The 21,473-nt window shown below is 39.3% G+C and overlaps 1 protein-coding gene across 4 annotated transcripts in view; it reads right to left on the bottom strand.

Annotated features, from left to right (window-relative positions):
• Positions 1-21,473, bottom strand: part of ANTXR2 (ANTXR cell adhesion molecule 2) — a 196,122-nt gene that overhangs the window by 19,304 nt on the left and 155,345 nt on the right. For 2 of the 4 annotated variants that reach the window (XM_059722225.1, XM_059722224.1), the window contains one exon: positions 5,292-5,347. The exons of the other annotated variants lie outside the window; for them this stretch is intronic. In XM_059722225.1, coding sequence (XP_059578208.1) covers positions 5,292-5,347 — 56 coding nt within the window. The remainder of the gene's footprint in view (positions 1-5,291; positions 5,348-21,473) is intronic. 4 annotated transcript variants of the gene reach the window in all.

Below are 21,473 nucleotides of genomic sequence, written 5' to 3' on the forward strand. Positions count from 1 at the left end.
TTCCCCCCTCTCCATAACTCCTTACTTATACTCAACAGAAAAAAAAAAAAGATAAATTTTGTCCAGTCTCAAGCACCATTTGAGACTGTCCAGCTTTTCTTCTCACTGTGCAGCTTTTCTTCTCACAGAGGGTCCATCATTGGGACTGGAAATGTAAATGCCTGCCAACGTGAGAATGGCTGCAGCCAACCAGAGACTGAAGTGAACTCCATCTATTAATATTTACATCCATTTAGCCTCTGGTGGCCAGACTTCTTTGGACCAGGTACTTTATGACATATAATGAAGAGATGATTCCTGCCCTGATGAATTTTTGATCTAAGTTCAAGCTAATATACTTTATGACTAATCAGCAGATGTAGACAGATAAAGAGAGGATTTAAGGAAACAATGTGATGGAGCAGAGAGAGTATTATCAGATTATGTTTTGCCTCTATATTCTTGCCTGGAGAGGTTTTTTGGTGATGAAGAAAGGGAGAATTTCTTTTCCTCTGCCATATTTTCCATAACTGCTTTATTCAGCGATTCTCCAAATAATCTGCTGCCTTGAAGGGGAACAGTTGTGACAAGCTGCTTCTCTTGTGAGTCAACCTTCCAGGTCTGGATGATGAAATGCAGAATTGGTTGCCTGGGCCCTGGGGTTTGGATGGGGAAGGAGAGGGGGGAGCTGGGGGAGGAATAAAACCATATCTATTTGCAGCATCTGCTTCCAAAGGAGATTGCAGCAAATATTTTATTCAGCAGAGTTGGAGGTCTCCTGTCTCTAGAGAGCAGGAATTTGTTGATTTCCTCATGCCAGGCAAGAATTGCTTATGCAAAGAAAAAGATGAGAAAATATCTTGGAAAGTCCCTGCTTGTGTCTCATCGTTTCTCCAACGAGGCCTCCATTTTTCCATCCATTTGATACCCTGGCAAGGCATCTGCCTCATGTGGAAATACCTTTGCCTCTGTGAGAATATCCAATCCTCTGACAAGACTGGGAATCTCTTTTACAATGCATGCAGTCAGTACTTCATCACCCCTTCAAATGGTTGCTACTCCACTTCAGATTTAATTATGGTCTAGCCACCAGGTTAGACCAGGTTCCTTTTCACTGCCAGTTAGAAAAAAGTATCTACTTACTTCCTCAAGTATACAAGCTAAAATGACTGAGAAGGAACTGAGAGCAGAAACAGCAGACTACTTATTCTGCACAAGTCATTTTATGGACCTAAGGAAGCACACCCAACTCAGAGCCCCCAGGGCTGGGAAAGGGCACAAGAACATGAACAGATAGATTCACTTTCTGTTAGAAGAAGGTTCCATGAAAGAACCAGCATAGATATGGTGACCATATATCCTGGGCAAACCAGGACAGTCCCAGCTTCCATAGGCCAGTTCCAGCCAGTTGGTCAAAAATCCTGGAAAGGAGTCTGTTGGGGATGGAGAGAGGCAGGCACCACTGTTGCTACATGCAAGCAAGTTGGGCTGACTGAAGAGTTCCCTCCAGACTCTGTTCTGCAACTTTTGAACAATGGACCAGGACTGGATTGTGAAAGCCAGGACCGTCCTGGTTTGCCAGGGCTTATGGTCACCCTAAGGGTAGAAGTCATATGGGAAACAGATAGAAAGTACTGATTTACTTTTCCACCTTCTATTTGTTTATTTCCACCCTGGACTACTTCAGCTCTGTGGAGTTTACTATAATCTTATTTGCAAAGACAGAATGTTAGGAAGTATGAGATTGTGGGTTATGAGATAATGGAAGCTCAGTAGAGACATCATATACATCATAAAAAAAAAATCTTTACAAACTGACTGGTCACTAATTGCTTACATTCATGAGTACTTCCAGTTTTTGCCAAAGGAAGAAAAGAAATGAGTATTCCCTTTGGTGCAAAGTGGTCTTCTTAAGTCTACACTGCAAACTAACTGTGGCCTGGCAATAGCACAATCAAGCATGCTGTACTGCTTTTTGCAGGTTTCCTCCTGAACTGGAAGCAGTGTAGCTGTGTCTACAAAGTGTTGCAGGCAGGTCGATAAGCATATGGACAGGATTACTGGCACTGCCACTCAATAGAGCCAATTAAGCCCATATGGAGCACTAAGTGGAGGCAACTATCAGCTGCCAAGAACAGCACAATTTGTTTGAAGGCTCTGCTGATGGTCACGCAAAGTTTGCATTGAGACATGCCCTTTTATTAAATTCAAAAGTTAACTAAAACCAATTCTGACATGCTCTTGTAGGAAACAAACACATTTCCTACTCCCATAACATGAGGTGCCCTGTAGAATTGCAACGTAAGCCTGCTCCAAAACCAGCTGGAGTTTTTCCATTGACATTGATGGAGTCTAAATCGGGCTACATCTGTTCTTTTCTAGAACTTAAAAGTGGCAAATAGGTCACATGGGCATGTTTCTCAGAGGTAACACCTCTAGAACAGATCCTTAACAGTTTTTTCCCCTTCTTACCCTCTGCTTGTAAATGCTCCTCTTAACCCTTTACTTTTCTATGCCTTTATTTCCCCAATGACATTTACCCCTCCTTTGAAAAGCACTAGATACAAGATACATTGCTGCAATTTCTCATCGTCTTTCTCCCCTTCTTTGTTTAAGGTGGTCTCTCTCTCTCTCAGCTATGGATGCACTCACTTGGCCTTCAAATCCAGGAATATCTCCCACATCCTCCCTCTTCTTAGCTCTCTCTCCACATCCTACCTTCCTAAGTCTCTTTATTTTGCAAGACTGAAATGTTTCTTAATGGTAAATCCAAAAAGCCTTTGCTCAAGGAAGCCCTTCTGGAGTAGGTCCACAGAAGTAAACAAAATAATTTACATTAGTTAAACATCTGGAACAAAATGTGTGACAGTATTTGATCCCTGTAAGTGAAAAATGTCTTAAGCAGAGACAGAGTCTTGCTATATATTTGTAAAGAGACATGAGCTTTTATGATGTTAAATAGACCATTTTTAACAAACACTGAATTGAGAAAAATGATTTTTGATAAATTTGGGGAAATGTGACTCCCCCTGCACAATGTGCACAGTGTGCAGATGACTTTACTTTTTAAGGGAGTGATTTACAAACCTGCCACCACATCAGGTAGAACAAAGCTGCATCATGGTTCTAACAGCTCAGACTTGGATTGCTTTGTAGGTGGAAAAACAGGCTCAACAGAAATCTTACTCAGCCACACAAATACATGCATGCATACTGTATATAACAGCCCTCTAGATGCCACTGTGATCCAGCTGTCACTTCACCAACCAAAGCCTTTTGTGGTGATATCTGATAGCTGGATTCTTTGCAGTTATAATGAATTCCAAGTTAATGACATTGACCACTGAGTCTAGTAAAGAATCTGAATGCCAAGCTATTTCCCCACCTCCCAACCAATGTCAGCTTCCCTAGTACAATGAACACATGTCAAACAGTCAACATTCCCTCCTAGAGTAACTACAGACAAAACCCCAGGATGCATAATTAGGCATGTGTTTTAATCCAACTGGATTAGTAATCACAAACTTCTGTATCTGAGGTACAGCTATTTGAGCACAAATATCCTCTCTGTTCAGAGCTGTGGTGAAAGTAGCAACTTTAGAATCCTTTATGCTTGGGCCAAAGCCTCAAGTCCTTAATATAAACCCCCTTGGAAAGCCACATTTAAAATGACTGTGGAGTACAGTCTTTCCCATGGCTGACTAATCTTTATGTATAATTTTCAAATGATGACTAATAATTTCATAAAAGAGGCGGATTTATAAAACTATATTAATATCAGTATAATACAGCTAGGTATTGTGATGCTTCACACACATCTGTTAGTGTGGTCCCAGTAAGTGTGTTAAATTACTTTGCATTAAATTATGCAACTGTGTTAAATTATTTTGCATTACGTTTATTTGCATTACTGTAGTGCCTGGAGCCCTCCTCATTGACTAGCACCCAGAGAGTGAAGTTGCACTATGCTTAGACCATACTGGGAATGTTAAGAAGTGTTAAAATAAGACCATATTGGGCACATCTACATGGTCATTACCATGCTTTTGCTAATGCACATTAAATTTAGTACCTCCATGTGCCTATACATGAGCGTGGAGACTGCAATTGAGTCTGCTGGAGCATGGCAATTGCTGTGCTCCAGCAGCCTTCTATGTCTCGTGTATCAGCGTCCCTGCACTTAAAAATGGGGGCAGGGGTGCTTGAACTAAAGCTGTTGAACGACCTTTGTTCAAGCACCCTCAATGCCATTTTTAAGTGTGGGGATGTTGACACAGGAGATGCAGTGGTGCTTTAATTAGAGTGGCTTTGAGATCTGCTCTAATTCAAGTGCTGCCCTCCCCACCCTCAGAGCATGTGTAAAAGTGCCTTCCATTGTGAGATATTTGAAAAAGGCACATTAGCCTATTTTAATGCATATTAGTGAAAATGCATGGGGTTTTTTTGTGAAGCTTTAACGCACATTAAAATAGGTGTGCATCAAAGTGCATGCATCCACCATGAGCAGTTAAACAGTTAGGGTTAATACCATTTCTGCCTGCAGAGCTCTGACTTGCAATTGAGCTGATGAGCAGAGGCGTGGCTAGAAGCCAGGATGAGGCTCTATCCCTGCTCTGGGGATAAAGTGGGAGCTGGGAACAGTGCATCCTGGGATGCTGGAGGACTGCATAATTGCTCATTTTATCTCCATGGGCAGACTAAAGTTACCCTAACTCAAGCTAGATACCACAGCCCAGAGTGAACCCTTACACCTGAAGTGGTTTTACTTTTAAGACCCTCAAAGAGCACTTAGCACAAGTTAATGAGCTTTAATGTACAGACACTCGCATATAAAGTGCTCTTACTATGGTCTCAATGTAATGTGGAACTAGACCCTCGCTGTGCTAAAGACTCTTCAAACACAGAAATAAAATGGGCCCTGCCTCAAAGTATTTCTAGGTCAGCTGTGTGAGTTTGTGATGCTAACAAATGGAGAGAAAGGTGAAATTACTAAATTCATTTTCACCTATCACTTGGCACTGGGTTTTCAATTGAGAATTAAAAGTATGGTGCATTTATCCAAGTTTTCCCTGAGGGATTTGGCCCCTTTTGTTTAAATAAAGTCACTTTTCATCTGCCTGGTTTAGAGGGGGGCATACAGCACTGTCTTCTGCACTCTTCTCACTGCATTCTCCTGATCCCTGGTAGTTGCAACAGCCTCCTGGGGCCCCTGGCTCAAGTCAGACCAGCCTTTAGATTGCTGTTTTTTATGCTAGAAGACTTAGATTAGTAAACACCCAACAAAGAGTCTGGGAAATATAAAGGTAGCCTACCTTTGCACTCCCTGGCTCTCAGCTATACTCAAGTAGGCAACTGACTTTTGTGCCCTCTGCTTGATAAAAACAGAACACCACAAAGTATCAGAAGATGCTTCATTGCAAAAAATACGCATATTATGCTGTATTACTGGACAATTATAATGGGATTTTGTAACTGAGGATGGTATTGTAATGACACACAAAAGGGTTGCATAGACACACTCAACACTGTCATTTTCTGATTTCTGAGAGCTCAAGATATACAATGTGAACACATATTCACATAAAAACAAATGTTCACTTACACAAGGCATCATCACAGACTAGAACAGCCTGTAACAAGCATAAACTCAGCCTGCAGTGCTTAGTGAAAAAGCGGTCATCAAGTGACCATGAATACTGGCGGCTTTGTACAATAAACCTGAACACACAGAAAGAATGAAGGTAGCTGGAGGATCAGAAAAAGAAACATTTCAAATTAATGATAAGTTCCTGTTTGATTTTTCACAACAACTTAAATCCAGAATCTGCCCCTTGCAAACACATGGGCCACTCCCATGGAAACAGCATGCTTGCAGTAAGAGCCACATAATATCCAGATACTGAATTTGGCTCTTAATACTTGTTCTCCCCTAAAAAACAAAAAACACTGGGTTGGACTACAATAAAAAAAATGCTACCACCACTGAGTACCACCACGCATTTCCAGTCCGCAAGGTGCATCTCTATTGCCTATCCTTAAGTGACTGGGCTAAATTCAGACTTGGTACGTATTTGTGGCCAATTATACTACATTTAAATTTAGTTCATTCCCTGCCTGGAACCCATATTGCTAAGAAGAGGGGATGCATAGGCAAAAAGCAGTACATCAGCAGAGATCTACACTCTATAGATCACAAAAGAAAATTTTTCCCTGAAGTAGCAAGATGGGAGATAGGTAGTATATTCCTGTAAAGCAAGCCACGCTTCCTTTGTATCGTGCCTCTGGCATATCCTAATTCAAAACCCCCTTCCATCTTAGCACGTTGTCAATTACAAACGTGGACATAACACAGTAGCATTAGAACTGCTGAGCTGACCTATCATGCCAACCTGTGGTCTTACCAGTATGGGCAATTAGAGAATTTAACTGAAAAGACAATTAAATGTGCTCTGCTCACCTTCGAATGACATCCCTGATAAACAGCCTTCACAGAACTGTGCAAGTTTCTACACCCACAGATGTCAGGGATTGGTCATTTTAAATACATATCACTGCAATTTTTCAGAGGAGCCCAGTTCACCTTTGAAACAATTCAAAGGTTGAATTTATAAAATAATGAGACAAAGCACCCCCCTCCGCACCTCCAAAGTTGGACAATTGGATCTCCAGTATATGTCTATGATTTCAACGATATAGGCTGCCCTGACAAGTTTGATGTGTTGAAAACATGAAGCAGATGTTCATTTTCTCCAGATCTATTAAAAGTTTTACGTCCTGAAATTATCTTCAAATTTCTTTCTTTTCCCCCCAAATGTTATAGACACAGAAACATTCAATAATGGAGAAAACATTTTTGTAGAGTGGTCTTTGTGGATTTTTTTTTTTTGTCTACTGATAGTTTTAAATATAAAGTATAGCATATGTTTAACACAGAGCATATGGAAAAAAGAAAAATCATATCTTGAATTCCAGGGAAAACTGTCTTGATACAAAAGCTACCACACAGAGAAACTGGTCACTGGAAAATGAAAAAGTAATATATAGAGGTCTTTATATCTCCTCCTCCTAAACCTGATATAAATCAGTGGTAACTACCCTGAAGTCAATGGGATTGTATTGTGTAGAACTAGTGTAAATCAGACCTGAATCAGATTTGGTAGAAAAATGCTTAAATTCATTGGCCATTCTATCTTTTCATTATTTACATTCTTATCCTAGAAGTCAGCAACACAGTGGTAACCATCTGTCTAAGAACATCTGAATAAAAGAGCTCTTTCATGACAAGAGAATAAATATAGTCGAAAACCTGTTAAAATGGACTGTTGTCTGATCAGGGGAGAGGAATTACCCACCCCTTCTAAAGCTGTCATGCACAAGTGTCATGTGTTTGGCACTGTGCAGGTTTGAGGGTGCAGCATTCCTTGTAGAAAACTCATACCAACAACATTAACACCTAATATGCATTTTCAACCACTCTCCAGAGGCTAGGCACATGGCAAAGGCAAATTTCAGTCCATCTTCCCAAGAGATTTTTTTTTTTTTTTTTTAAAACAGAAGAGCATGTTTTAGCTCAGTGCCTTGAGAAATGACTGTCAATGGTATAGGAGTCACCTGTTGGTAGTGAATTCATTGGGTGAAAGAAACCAAACATCTCACCCCAAACAGGTATGCTTTTGCAGACATGTCATCTTACAAAATGCTTCAACAAGATGGGAGGAATGTGGATGAGAGTTTGGCTACTCCTTATTGGGTCAAGAAAAGCTGAGGTCATTGGTATGAGCATTATTTATATGATTATAGCATAGAGAAACCCCAGTCAGGGACCAGGACCCCTCTTTGTTTAGCACCTTGCAGACAATGAAAAAACAGCCACTACACATTATGTTTATGGTTTAATTTTAATCTGATGAGAAAGATTAGTTTAGCTGACAGGAAGTAAATATTTGTAATAGCTCCTTAGTGCAAGGCTGCCTGTGTGAACACAAACAGGTTGATAATGAGAACCTGTGGCTGGAGATGGACAGGTCTATGGAGAAGACAGGCTGTGTATACCACAAGCTATTTTACTTGGAGAATGTTAGATCATCAGTAAAAGCACTGGAAATGGAGTGCACAGTGATAGGTATATGTGTACTACTGTCAATAACCAAGCAACATTTCTTGCCAAGGTATTATTGTACGGTCATCCTTATTTTTGAGAGGCAAGGGAAGGAAACAATTAACTTATGAGAAACAGTGTGCCAGCATTGATGAGGATATCTGTCTGGACAACCACAAGTACGGATCCCATTATAGAGTGCAGCTCTTAATTGATTGGTCTCAGTAGGAATGGTATTTGATTCAGAGATGACTCCTTAGCCCATCTGTCAGTGATGCTCATATTCTCTCTCTTTGTTATTAATGTATTTCACTTTTAGAGAGGAGTCTATGTTCCTTATGTTTTGTCTCCACACAGAAGTTAGTGTTTAATTTAAATATTTTTTTAAACCGTGTCTAAATCCCTTTGTGGATGTACTTATTTTGATTAACAATTACTTTATTTTGATTTAACTTAAACCTGTTCCTAGATTGTTTAAGATAACATAGAATATGCCAGGCTTATGTCAGTGAGAGCATCCGTATCTACCTTTCACATGGGTTAAACCAATTTGATTTTAAATCACAAGTTAGTTAAATAGGTAAAACTTCGCTCATCTATAAACCTGCAAATGAATGGACTACGTTTATGTGAATAAGGGAGCTAAGAACAATTTATCTTAAAGTGTGAATTTCTTAGAATCGTTTATCTGCTTTTGAAAAAAAGTCAATAGGACCCAAATATTGAAAAAACAAATATAGCTCTGCAGGATGACTGCTAGAAACAAGTATGCATGTATACAGAGCTAGAGCCTTAACTTTCCACCAGCCTTATCAGGAATTTCCTTCACTGGGGGGCGAGTTCCACTGATTGATATGGAGTCCCTGCTAAGACGACATTCCCTCCCTGGAGGACAGATGGGATTTGAAGGCTCAGGGCCTGTTTATGTATAAACATACCCAGGCAAAATCATGTCTCTGCCTTAATAGACACAGAAAGTCTTGAAAAGGAAATATATAGCTTGACTGCAAAAGAGAAGCAGCTCAGGATGATGCAGGACTGGGTGAAGGGCACACAGATCCTGATCAATACAGAAATTTGCTGTGATGGACTTCCATGGGCATCTGCAGGATAGGGGTGAAAGTAGATAGAGACTGGTCCCAATAGGACCCTGATCCTGAGTCTTCCCCCATATGGCATGGTGATCATGTATTACATGAGGACATAAGAAGGATGCTAATGAAGGCTTGGATTATGCAAAATGGAGTCTCTCAGGAATTCCCAAGGAAGATGATTATGTTCCTGTTTATCATTATTCTTTATCTTTTACACTGGGAAATAAGCTACAGTTTTGAACAGGTATTTCACAGCATAGTAGAAATCAGCAATTTTAAGTTGTGTAAAATAGGAATAGACTAACATGCATATCCTTTCACCTCTTCCATCAAAAATAAAATCATCAGTCTATATTCCACTTAATTTTTTAAAGCAACAGATTATTCTAAAAGGGAAAATAAAATAATCCCCAAGACATGTGGGCTACTGCATATATCCATATATGTAAAGATCCTTCAATATTAACTGACCAATTGAGTCCATGTTAGTCATAACATCTAAGCTAAAGTAATGAAACAAGGATATATTAAATAAATATATACCCTTTGCATGGCAACTGATTTTTCTTTAAGACCTTGCCAATATATTCCTTCCCTTAAAAGCTGTGGGTGGGAGATGGGGAATTTGTTTGTGTACCAGGGTAAAAAGGAATATCTTTTATTCAGAGAGAGAGAGAGACTCAGGAGGAGTACAGATGATTTCATCAACAGCTGAAGTGAGGGACAGCAGCTGCAGATGTTTTGTGCTCACCGGTGGGCCTTCTTCCCTGAGTTCCATTACTGCCAGCAGCAAGCAAAAAAGCTCTAGGTACCATCTTTACTCTCCCTTTCTCTCTCTCTCTATTTTTTTTTGAGAGCACTTCCAGATAAATGCCAGTTATTTGGCCAGGGCTAACTCACAGAAGGTACAGCAGGCACAGATGGTACTAATGCATAAATGTAATCTAGCAAAAGGATGCCAACGCCAACCCAGAAAAGGTTCCAAATAGCTGCCGTGCACTTACAGGAATATAGTGATTGGCAAGGTTAAAGCTGAGATTTGCAAGAGCTTACTGTTCCCAAATCAACAATAGACATTCTAAAACAAATGAGCATATTTATTTATTAATTTATAAAATGCACCTAATACCAAGATCTCTGGGCATATGCATAATTCTGAAAAAACACCCTTCCCCAAAACCTACTAAACAAATAATATTGATCAATGTAAAAAATAAATAAATAAAAGGCCCTCTTTTTCTATAAAAGAGACAGATTTTATTCTACCTATTAGGTGGCTAAATAAATGTAGGTGCTTAATTGTGATCCTATTCCATCCTCCTCAAGTCCATGAAAAACAATTAACCCAAACGGTGACTAGGTTCTGCTTGTTGTTCTTTGTAACTTAGTTTTAAGAATAAGATGATGTGGTGGTACAATCATCGGTGTGTTAATGTTTTTTCAGACGTCAGAACAGTGTGGAAAAGGACCATACTTGGACATCTAACAGGTGAAATGGGATCTGGTCCCTTCATTCCCAAACACCCAAGAGTAAAAAGCATAAATGAAAAGATGGATCTTATGCAGTAGTAGTCTAAAAGTCAATGGAACACGTCTGTCTGACCAGCAAAGGAAGTTAATCCCAGGACAGAAGGCCCCCATCATGATTGCTCTGCCCTTCCCCCACAAAAAAACTAAGCACTGAACACTCTCATCTCAGCTGACTTCATCTGTGGCAGCATTTCTTAAAGAGGGAGAAAACATTTCAGACAGCAAGGACTAATTACTTCTATCTTATATGCACTGGACTTAGATGGCCCACATATACCTAATGCCTGGAACATACGACATTTGAATGGATCTTTACTACTTTTAACCAGGGTTATTTGGCCAAATCTGGTACATAATTATTTGGTTAAAATCTGACATAAAACTACACCAGTGTAATTTACACTGGTGTAGGTGTTGTGGGTTTACAGCTGTTCAGGAGTAGCCCTTTGCTCAAGGCAAATTGGTTAGTACCTTTTCCCCTGCCACCTAGTGGCCACACACTGTAATGCTACCTGCTACTTTCAACTACCAGTATCCAGGGTCAGAAAGGATGTTGTCAGCCCACTCTGGATCCCTCTGTAATTTACTTGGTGTACAAAACTGATGTAAATTACACTAGTGTAAACAGGTCAGGACTTTGTGCTGCTGGATAGTATGCTGGCTATAGTGCAAACAGGGCAAGACCTAGGTTGTAAGTCTGGAATAGACTCTGCTTTAAATTTGTAAAGCACTTTGGGACCTAGAGATGAAAAGCGCTATGCCAAAGCTCAATATTAGAGTCATTCATTAATACATTTAAAAAATCCAAGAACATCTGAAGACACTGAAAGTCAGTTGTCTCTTCTTCTCAATAGTACTGTCCAAAAAAGGAGTTTAGCAGGAAGATGATAACTGTCAAGGTAACTCACCCAGGGAGCAAATGGGCTTCTCTTTCTACTGGCTTTCACTTTGTATAATTTTTTTTTTTTTAAACAGATGTGCAAAGCAGGTGAGAAAAGCTCCTTCTGATTAGGTGGCTTTTTAGATTCATTTGGAAAAGGTATCAATAGCTACACAAAGTTCCAGGCTGTTGAGAACCAGGGTCAGGATTTCTTAAAAACATAGCAAACAAGTGATTTTTGGGTAAGAAGGCATTAAACCCAATGAACAAACCCTGTGATTCTTGTTTATTTTAGTAACCAAGAGAGAACACTCCCAATTGTTAAGCTTCAGACAGCAGAAACACAAGCTGATAAGACAGATTCAATGTTAATTCTTAGGTGGTTAGAAAATAAAACACATAAACAAAAACAATATTTTTAATTTATACTGAGCATCCAACACAAAGCATCTTGGCCTAGATCTCTGCATGGAGCTGGCAATAGCAACAAAACCAGTCGATCACATTGAATGGATCGCATTCCCCATCCCACTTCACCTCCACCGGAACACATTCCTACGCTGACCGTCTATACCCAGGGTTGTATTGTGCAGCAGTTTCCCACCTCCATGGTGCACCATAGAGTTGATGCTAATTCTTCAAGTCAGAAGAAATTTGTTACCTGCAGTACACAATTCACATAGCCAGATCCTGCAGACTCTTACACAGGTACATGCTTAGAACAGGAGTCTGGACTAACAAATCCCAAAGTGAGATTATTCTCAGTGGATAAAAGGCTTCTTAAAGGTATTACAAGGAGAAGAGAACAAGTGCTTCAATGTATTTTTAAAGTGAAAACACTTACTTTATTATTCTGCTTACCCAGAATCAGCCAAGGAACTGGAATTTTTAAAATTAGTATTGTATATTTAAAAAAGATCAGAATGATAAGGTCCCTATTAAATTTAGGAAAATGTTAAAGTGTCTTAGACTGAGAAAAGATTTTAAAAAATAACCATGTTAAATTTAATTTGGTGAATGTAGTTAAGGAAATGCGGTTTGTAGATTATAACGTAAAAAGCAAGTGATCTGTTGCTATAGCAACTACTTGTTTATTGTACAGCAGACTAAATTGTGAACATGTCCTGCCTGAAAGGACTTTAAAGTTCATGCTCTCCTCCCCCCCCCCCTTTTTTTTTTTAATTGTTTTAAATGTTTTCATGAGTGTTTAACTTCTGCATATTTGAGGGGAACACCCCCTCACCCATTAAGTCTGTATCAATATTTTAATTTTTATGAAATTACTAGTAATTTAGAACTTGTCATCTGAAATTACCTGGTAAATTACCACAGCAACATTTAGAAGTAAAGAGCAATGAGGTGTGCACAATTATCTTCTAAAGCTGGAGACCTGCATACCCTTAAACATGAATTTAATGCTAATCCAGGTAGTTCAGTGACTTCTAAAAACATTACCTATAAATTGTTGCTGAGGATGAGAGTGCTGTTTGCAGCTTAAACCATAATAAAATTAAAATTGAGAATTAAAAAAAAAAAATTCAAACCAATAAACTTGTGCGTAAAAATATACTTGCAAAAAAAGCAAGTAGGTTTAATTATATCAATTTCAGATAAACTATTATACAATTTAGCAAGATGTTTTTCATTCACTCATTTTCAAGTACAACAAAACATTGGATATCATTACTCTTTTTTAACCGGGAAACTGAGACACAGAGCACTTAAATGACTAACCCACATACACACAGAACAAAGCCCTCCTGAGGGCTGGGAATACAGTTCTCCTGAGACTCAGTCCCATGTTCTACTGCTTGGATTATGCTACACTGGTTCTGACACCATTCTGAGAGAGATCACCAGCCTTGTTCAAAGGTTCCGCCTTGTTCAGTACTTGTGTTATATAGTGTTACTGAAGGGAGAATTTGTCCTTGGTGATTTACAGATAAGCAGGATTTTTCTTTGGTGAGGTCTGTGTTAAGTAACTAATAAAAAGAAGTCCTAAATAGCCACATCACATTTGTCTACTCCTATTAGCTTTGTCTAAAGAATTCTGCTTTCAGTTACACATGGGCAAGCCAAGTGAGGTTTTAAATTTTGGGGGGTTGCATACATAGTATGAGTGGTAAGATCTGACCCATAGCCGATATACCATACCCATTAAAGCACAAACAGGTAAATACTTAACACTGTCTACTGGGTTTAATATTAGCAGGGTCAAGACCTTTACACATTGCTTCTATGATGGCTGGGCTCTAAACCATGAAAATAATCCTGGATCCAATCAAAATGAGCACATTTTATGTGAAAACCACAAACCCCCTTGACATCCTAATTATTCTGTGAAGGTGTCAAATAAGAGAACAATCTGAATAAGCATTTTAGCCAAGAAAAATGGCTGGGCATCAATGAGATTTTTGTCTCAGTAAGGTTATAGACAAACTTATTACAGTAAGTTACGGGACTAGAAACTTACTACACATCAGTTGCTCTACAGCAGGTGTCTGTGTGCCCACACTTACTCTATACTAAGGGAAAGCTAACATTGAGTAACTTAGCCCTGAGTTTAGCTTCCAGTTGCCCTGGAGTAAGGGCAGGCATATGGACCATATCCATGAAACTGCTGATATGTAATAAGTTCCACTTTCTTTTAACTCAATGCAATTATGGCCATGTGAGCATACCCTAAGTTTTGCTGAATCAACCACTTGAAGGCACTACTGAGCTAGGGTAAAGGCAGCACCACTGGGCTATCTGTGTATGGAATTTAGTTAGTTACAGTTCACTAAAAAGTATAAAATGGAAGGGCTCAGAAATAAGTCTAGTGAGGAAAAACTCTGTGGCAGAATAAATCTAGAAAGCCAGAATAAAAAGAAAAGCAAGGCAGAAGCAATGTGGCCACTCTCCATGCTATGATATTATGGAACCAAATTTGATCCCTACCTAAGGACTTCTTAAAATAAAAACATTCCTCTGAAGCTTTTGCAAACCTACTACTGCAGTGTTGTATAAACACACAACGTGATATTAACTAGAAAATAGCAAACCAGTGTTAAGCATGTGATTTTTCAAAGGAGCCTGAAATCATTAAGTATCATGGTAAATGGAATCTGAGTGCTTAACTCATTAAGATGCTTTGAAAATCACAGCCTCATTCTACTGCAGCAAACAGCCAGTTGTGATGGTAGAAAGTATATTCTTCAACAGCACTACATGGAACTTACAGGGACAGATTCTCTTTTACTTGCACAAAGATAAAACTGGAGTCACTCCACTGAAGTCAAAGGAAACGCTTTGGTGTAAAACCAGGGTGAATTAGATCATAATCATGCCCAGTGTCCTTACCTTGCTTCTCTTTTGTACATAGGTATGCCAGAGGTCTCAGATCAGCATATGATGTTACATACCATATGTGCTGCAATACCTATGCACAGGAGGACGAGTTAAGGAAAGAGTGTCAGCCTTAATTGGAGTAAGCTGTCAGGATGGAGATGGGCTTGCATGTTTGAAAGTCTGCCATTTGGACATTAAAACAATCATGTGACAGAACTCCTACTCTCCCAAAGGGTCAGACGCATTAAACTCAAATGATGAGGTTAATGTAGAAAGAAATGTTTTCAGTGATGACTACAAGAGACAAGCTGTTTAGAAAAGCTCTCTCAACAAACAGCTGACTTGAGCAAAAGGACCTCATTTTTAAACAAGCAAAATCATGAAATCACATTTTTGCAGTTTCTGCAATTGCACAAAAATACTGATGAGAGAGAAGGCTATTTCCACTGAATTCTGAAATAAATGGACATGAATTGCATCACAATGGAAATACTGAAGTTCACCTGGAGCTCCATTTGAAATCTTTCTCATGGGACACACTGTGTCTGCATCCAAAAGCTTTAGTTGTATCCAAAACAGGATTGGCAGATGCTCTGCCAGAAGAACTGCTATACTTTTGAGGAGTATATCTACATAGTCATCAGAACCCAAAAAAGGTCTGGTTTACTTTTTTGCCACAAAGTACAACCTTTGATGGACAAGGATAAATACAGTCAGAAGTGAAATTAATAGGTAGCACAATATGGAAACCAAAACAAGCCATTTCTTTTCTTTGTGGAAAAAATGGGATTTACTTTAGGGGCAGCAGCATTTGATATTTTGAGGTACTTTAGTACAAACTTGTAATTTACATGAAGAAAACCTTCTAATCTGGTTACATTTGTGCTGGGGGAAATGCATTTCTTCTGGCACAAATATGGAGAGTTCAAGTGATCTTGAAAAAACTGAAAGCATTTCCAACAAAAAAAGATCTTTCTTCTCTTGGAAAAGCTTGAACATCTGTATGCTCCTGAGGACCCCCAGTACTCCATTCTCCACCTCTTGAAGGGAAGGAGAGACAGCACTGATTCCCTGACAGCTTGCCCAGATGGTGAGCTTTCAGGGAGCCCTGTGGGAACCCTGCTGTGTTCTCCCACCACTGGACCTGCCTTGGACTGGGAGCATCCAAGGCAGAAGGGTGTTCCCCACAACCAGGACGGTTCCCACTGTGCTGCTTCCTACTGATGCCCACATGGTATCAGCTAGAGAAAGCCTGTCTGCCATGGGAGTAGGAATGAAGGAGCAGCTCTCTATTGCCTCCCTGGCTGTGAAGCGTGCCTTTGAGACAACTTGGTTGCTCTCCAGCCAGAGGGCTACAATGTTTGAACATGTCTCTCCTATTGCCACATTTTCCAGTACCTGAAATTTGAAGTGCTGGAATTGAACACCTGTCCCTAGTTTCAGCTCATCCTATATCTTAGACTGTGATTGTCAGTTTATAGGGTAGACTGAGAACATTTTTGAGAATTTCCTGACTTTTTGGTATTTGACTGGAATGCAGGATAATAATCCTGTACAGTACAGGATTCCTGTACTGTACAGTAATCCTGTAATCCTGTACAGTACAGAATTCTTCTTTGTAGGAAGAATAAATTCTTCAATAGGACCCCCACCCCCCCCCCACCCCTTTTGATATCTCTACCGGGATATTCTTATTAAAGCTTCACTCAGTACAGATCAGGAAGGAATGCTTCTCGTCTCCACCCTGTTTTTTCCTTTTCTCTCACAGACAACTGATTTGACTACACCTAATTAAAAAGTTTTTTTAAAGTGGCATAAGCTTAATTAAGATTTTAATTTTGTTACAAAGTATGAGAATCAATCATTACAGACTCAGTGGTGACATTAAGAAAATGCAGCGCCTGTTCCTCCTCCTCCTAGTAATAGAGATAATTACTAGTGATGAGAAGAAGAGATATTGGGAAAGTGTTTTGCCTAATTTTGAACCCAGTCAAGCATCATGAATTCACAACTGGGCTGCAAACTTGAGATAACCGGGCTCTAAGGATGTTTATACATGTGCTCTGGGAGGCATGGGGGGCAAGGGGGAATGCTTTAATGAGCACAGCTCTGAATAAGCTTTAGTTTAAAGCATTCCGCTGCCATTTTTGTGCTCAGAGATGCTAATACACGTAACACTGGAGGCTGCTGGACCACGTTAATTTCCAGACTCCGGCAGACTCAATTAATCACATCTGCTGCGACGTGCTGTAATTACAGAATGTCAGAGCAGGCTCCCTGCATGTGTATGGGAGGCCTAAGTGCAGGTTGAAATTTGTATTTACTTATGGGTTCAAAATGGTTAAGAATTTCAAGAAATGTGTTTTTGTTTTTCAAAAGGTGGAACTGGTTTCTGGTGTGATCTCTACTCAGGTTAGCTATGCTTATATAGCATAGTATGGGAAAGGGGGAAGGAGAAATAAATCAAGAGAAAGGGCACACAAAACCAAGAAGAGAAAAATCCTTCCAAAAGCACAGAGCTTCTTTAAAAGGAGTAGAAACGGGATAAATGGCTTTTAATATAAATTAAATGGAGGTTGGGCAAAGAGCTGAAACAGTGTAAGTCAACACAACTTCACTCTGTTCTAGGGAGATGCACTAATTTACACTGGCTGAGAAGCCAGAACTCAGCCAACAGCTTAATGAGGAGAAGGGCAGGTAAGAAATTCTTTGTTGAAGACTGGAATTCTGTAAAGGCAAAGGTCCAGATCCAATAAATGTTGCAGTGCCTAAGTTTCAGATGTCTAGCTCCCAAATGAAGTCCAAACCACAGATGTAGGCACATAGTCCCCTTGTATACTGCACGGGCATCTCAGAGGTAGGCACCTCGGAAGGACAACCCAAAAATCTGCATGCTCAGCAGGGAGCTGCCGAGGATAGCAACGTGATTAAACTCCTGTCACTCTCCAGTGTTCTTCAGGTCTTGAATCATGGTTAGAGGGGAGACACTTCTATCCACTCAGAGCCAAGAACCCAAGCCTGTGAGTAGATGCTTTCAAACAGCTTTTTTAGACTAAACAGAGATAGTCAAAAAGCCTGAGGCTCAATTGATTTAATTTTCACAGATTAGGCTAAACTGCATAAATTGAACTGATGAGCAAATGAACAGACATGCACTTTTGATTCTGGAAATGCAGCTACATACCTGCAGTGGTCCAGGCCAGAAGCCAGGAGGTGCTAGATACCACCTCCCTGGTTGGCTGGAGCAGAGAGCCTGGGTCAAGGCTAGCCAGCCCACAACTGTGGGGGAGGTGCAAAGCATCCTGGGATGCTAAGGGACTGTGAATTAACTTGAATCTGGAGGGGATCTGGGACAGGAGTTCAATAAACCGATTTAACCTAAATTAGTTAAGTTTGCTACTACATCCCTCCAGTGTCTTAAACTGGTTTTGGCCATTTTGAAAGCAGTTTATGTGCACTGAACTTCTGTTGTGTTACAGATTTGAACCAGTTTCCAATCACTTATACCAGTTTGTGTGTAATTTCTGTCCCAAGCCTTAAAGAACTAAGCAAATCTGCTGTACCTATTACTATTACAATCATCCAGGATGTACAGCATGTTTCTCCTATGCACCTAGTCAATTCTGCTCTTTATGCTGCCATGTCTTGGGTCTCAGGTGGTGCATCGGGAATGCAAGAACTGCATTGTTCCCCAGTAAAGAATGAATTGATGCCTTATGCTCATTTGCTCCTGCTCTCTCTCTTCACCCTTACAAGCCATGGGGGCGGGGGGGGGGGGGAGGCAGTGCACAAGCTGGCTCTTAATACATATATTCACATACATCCATTACTGTTTTTGAGTTCTGAAATTGTGTTCCTCAAAAACTTCCAAAGATAGAGAGCACAAGTGCTGGGACACCTGTTCTTTCCTACCTGTCATTATTTAATGCTCTATTAATTCTAAAAACACTTTCAAATCACTTCATAAAAGCCAGAGCTATTGCAAAGCTACAAAACTCTGAACTCCACCAGGATTAAACATCCAGTCCTTTTTGAGATGGGATGCATATTTTGGATTAGCATCCAAGAGTTTCAAGACTTCTCTGAGCTATCCAAACCTCCTATATTTGTTTATAAAATTTGGATTGAATATCTTACAAATTCAGGTTTTCTTACATTAGTACTGCTGCTGTTATTGCTGGTGTCCCAGCAAGAAGAATAAAGATGCATGGATCTAAGAAGTCATTTAAAATAGTTACGCTATTTTTTTGGATTATGGAACATTTACTGACATGTGGAGACAAATGTGACTCCCAATTGATTCTTAATTTATCCCAAGAATACTAGCCAGTAAATAGTGCTAATTATCACTGCAGCAATTAAACACAAACTTTTCCACAGCTTGGTAAGTTGAACATCAGAGAGAAGCAAGTGGAAATGAAACAAAGGCAGCTTCTCTTGTGGAAGCTGGGAACAAACGGTGTCACTCTCATTTCTGCCTTTGAGTCAAGCTAATTAAGACCTGCCAGAGGCTTTGCAGAAATTGAACTTCCCTTGCAGCAGTGCTGCTTGTACAAATTATAAAACATTTTACTCTAAAAGGTCTGAAATATTAGGTGAATATTTCTATGACTTGACAGTATGAAAAAGAATAACTTCACCCTTCGACTTAAATAAAGTTTATGAAACAAGCCACATACTCAGCACAACTTTCACATAAAGCTCTCAACTGTAGATTCTGTCCCTGCAGAGGAATTAACACACTGTTAAAAAGGAAAAAGTGGCTGCTGTATTGTAAGTGTTACTTCTTTGTTATTCACGGTGCTTAATATAGAGCACTATACAGAAATAATTACTCCTATTACAATCATTAAAATTATTAAATCACATGAACATTAAAAATGCTGCAGTAGGAGAAAAAAGTTGAGAATTTTACAGTTTTGCATTTCAAGGCAAGTCTAAAAGAAAAAACAAAAAAAAAAAAGAACAGGTCCATTAAAAAGAGACTTGATATAACATAAGTTATGCACAAATTACATCTTTTTCCCCTCTTCTGAATGACAAATTTTATAACAATTTTATCAAGGAGAGAAAAAGCTATTTGCACTTGTGTGAATGTCACAATGGCAGACCTACCAGAAACTTGAAAATGCAGTTCACATGACTGTGGTAAATACGCAAGATTTTGGCACAATATGGGATACATTTGCAGTTTAATTTCAATAGGCCGTTAAGCTCTTAAACACATTAAGCATATCCACCACTGCTGGCAAAATCTTTCATGTCTTTGACTCTGCCACTTTATTGCAGACTGCTCTCTTCCCAGACTTGGAGGCCCCCATGGGGAGTTTGACATGCAGTCAGATTGCAAGTCACTAATAACAGCCTGAACATTCAGTAGTTCTTTTATGCCAGAAGAAAGATGTTTAAATATATATTTAAAATATATATTATATACAATGTTTGCATGTGTCTCTCTTTTATAGAAATATATATGAAAACATATATGGATATACACACACACACACACCTTTTTCATACACGCACGCAAATGAATACATGTGTGTGTATGTTTCTCTCTCTCTAAATATATATATAATTTCTATTATATATAAACATTTCTATTCTGTCTCTCATATGATATAATATGGTATAATATAATATGATATGAGAGTGTGTGTGTGTGTGTGTGTGTGTGTGTGTGTGTGTGTGTGTGTGTGTGTGTGGAGAGAGAGAATAGAAATTTTTATTTCAACTTTCCTAAGTGTTAAACACACTCCAGCATTAATTGACAAGTCCTCCTTCCTGTCTTTTCCAGACTTTTAAAAAATGCAAAATTGAATGATATAGTTTAAGACTTTGAACTGTTGGCTCAAACGTTTTATCGCCACTCCTCCACTTGTTTAATTTTATGTTTATGTTTCTTATGCTGTGTCACCAAATGTCTTCACAATGAGGTTGTAAACTGGTATTTTGCTGATGATCAATTATACCTCAGACAGACAGACCATGTTTTCAACCTTCACATCTATTTAAACTATTTCTAAGATCCCCTACTGTAATCACAAAGCCTGATCCATTCCCATTTCTGCATGTGAATCTGCAGATCAAAAGGTTAGCAAGCCAGTGCTTCCCTACTGTACACTTGTGTAATCAGTGTGGACTTGTGGAGAATTAACAATGGAACCATAGTTAAGGTCTATTTCTCATCCTCATCAAGGTACAAGGAGCCCAGAAAATAACAAAATGCAAGTGTACACATTTCACATCACTTTTGACAACAACAGACATGATGGTAGATACATCAAGTGTAGTAATAAAATCAATGTTTTTAAATGTGCATAGCTTTCCCCCTTCATCCAGGATAAGCTATTAAAATATGGATTAACAGGAAAGTTAGGTCAAATCTGGTTTACCTCTTGCAGCAAAATATAAGGCTGAGAACCAAATGAGCACAGCAGAAAATGGAAAATTGGAGGAAGGAGAAGTATTATTACGTATGCTAAAACGATATTATCTGCACCTGTAGGAATGATTAAAGGAAACACCACCTGATTACTAAATTCACATCACTCTACTGTGA

This window comes from Alligator mississippiensis, chromosome 2 (genome assembly GCF_030867095.1).
Source record: "Alligator mississippiensis isolate rAllMis1 chromosome 2, rAllMis1, whole genome shotgun sequence".
Classification (NCBI taxonomy): Eukaryota; Metazoa; Chordata; order Crocodylia; family Alligatoridae; genus Alligator; species Alligator mississippiensis.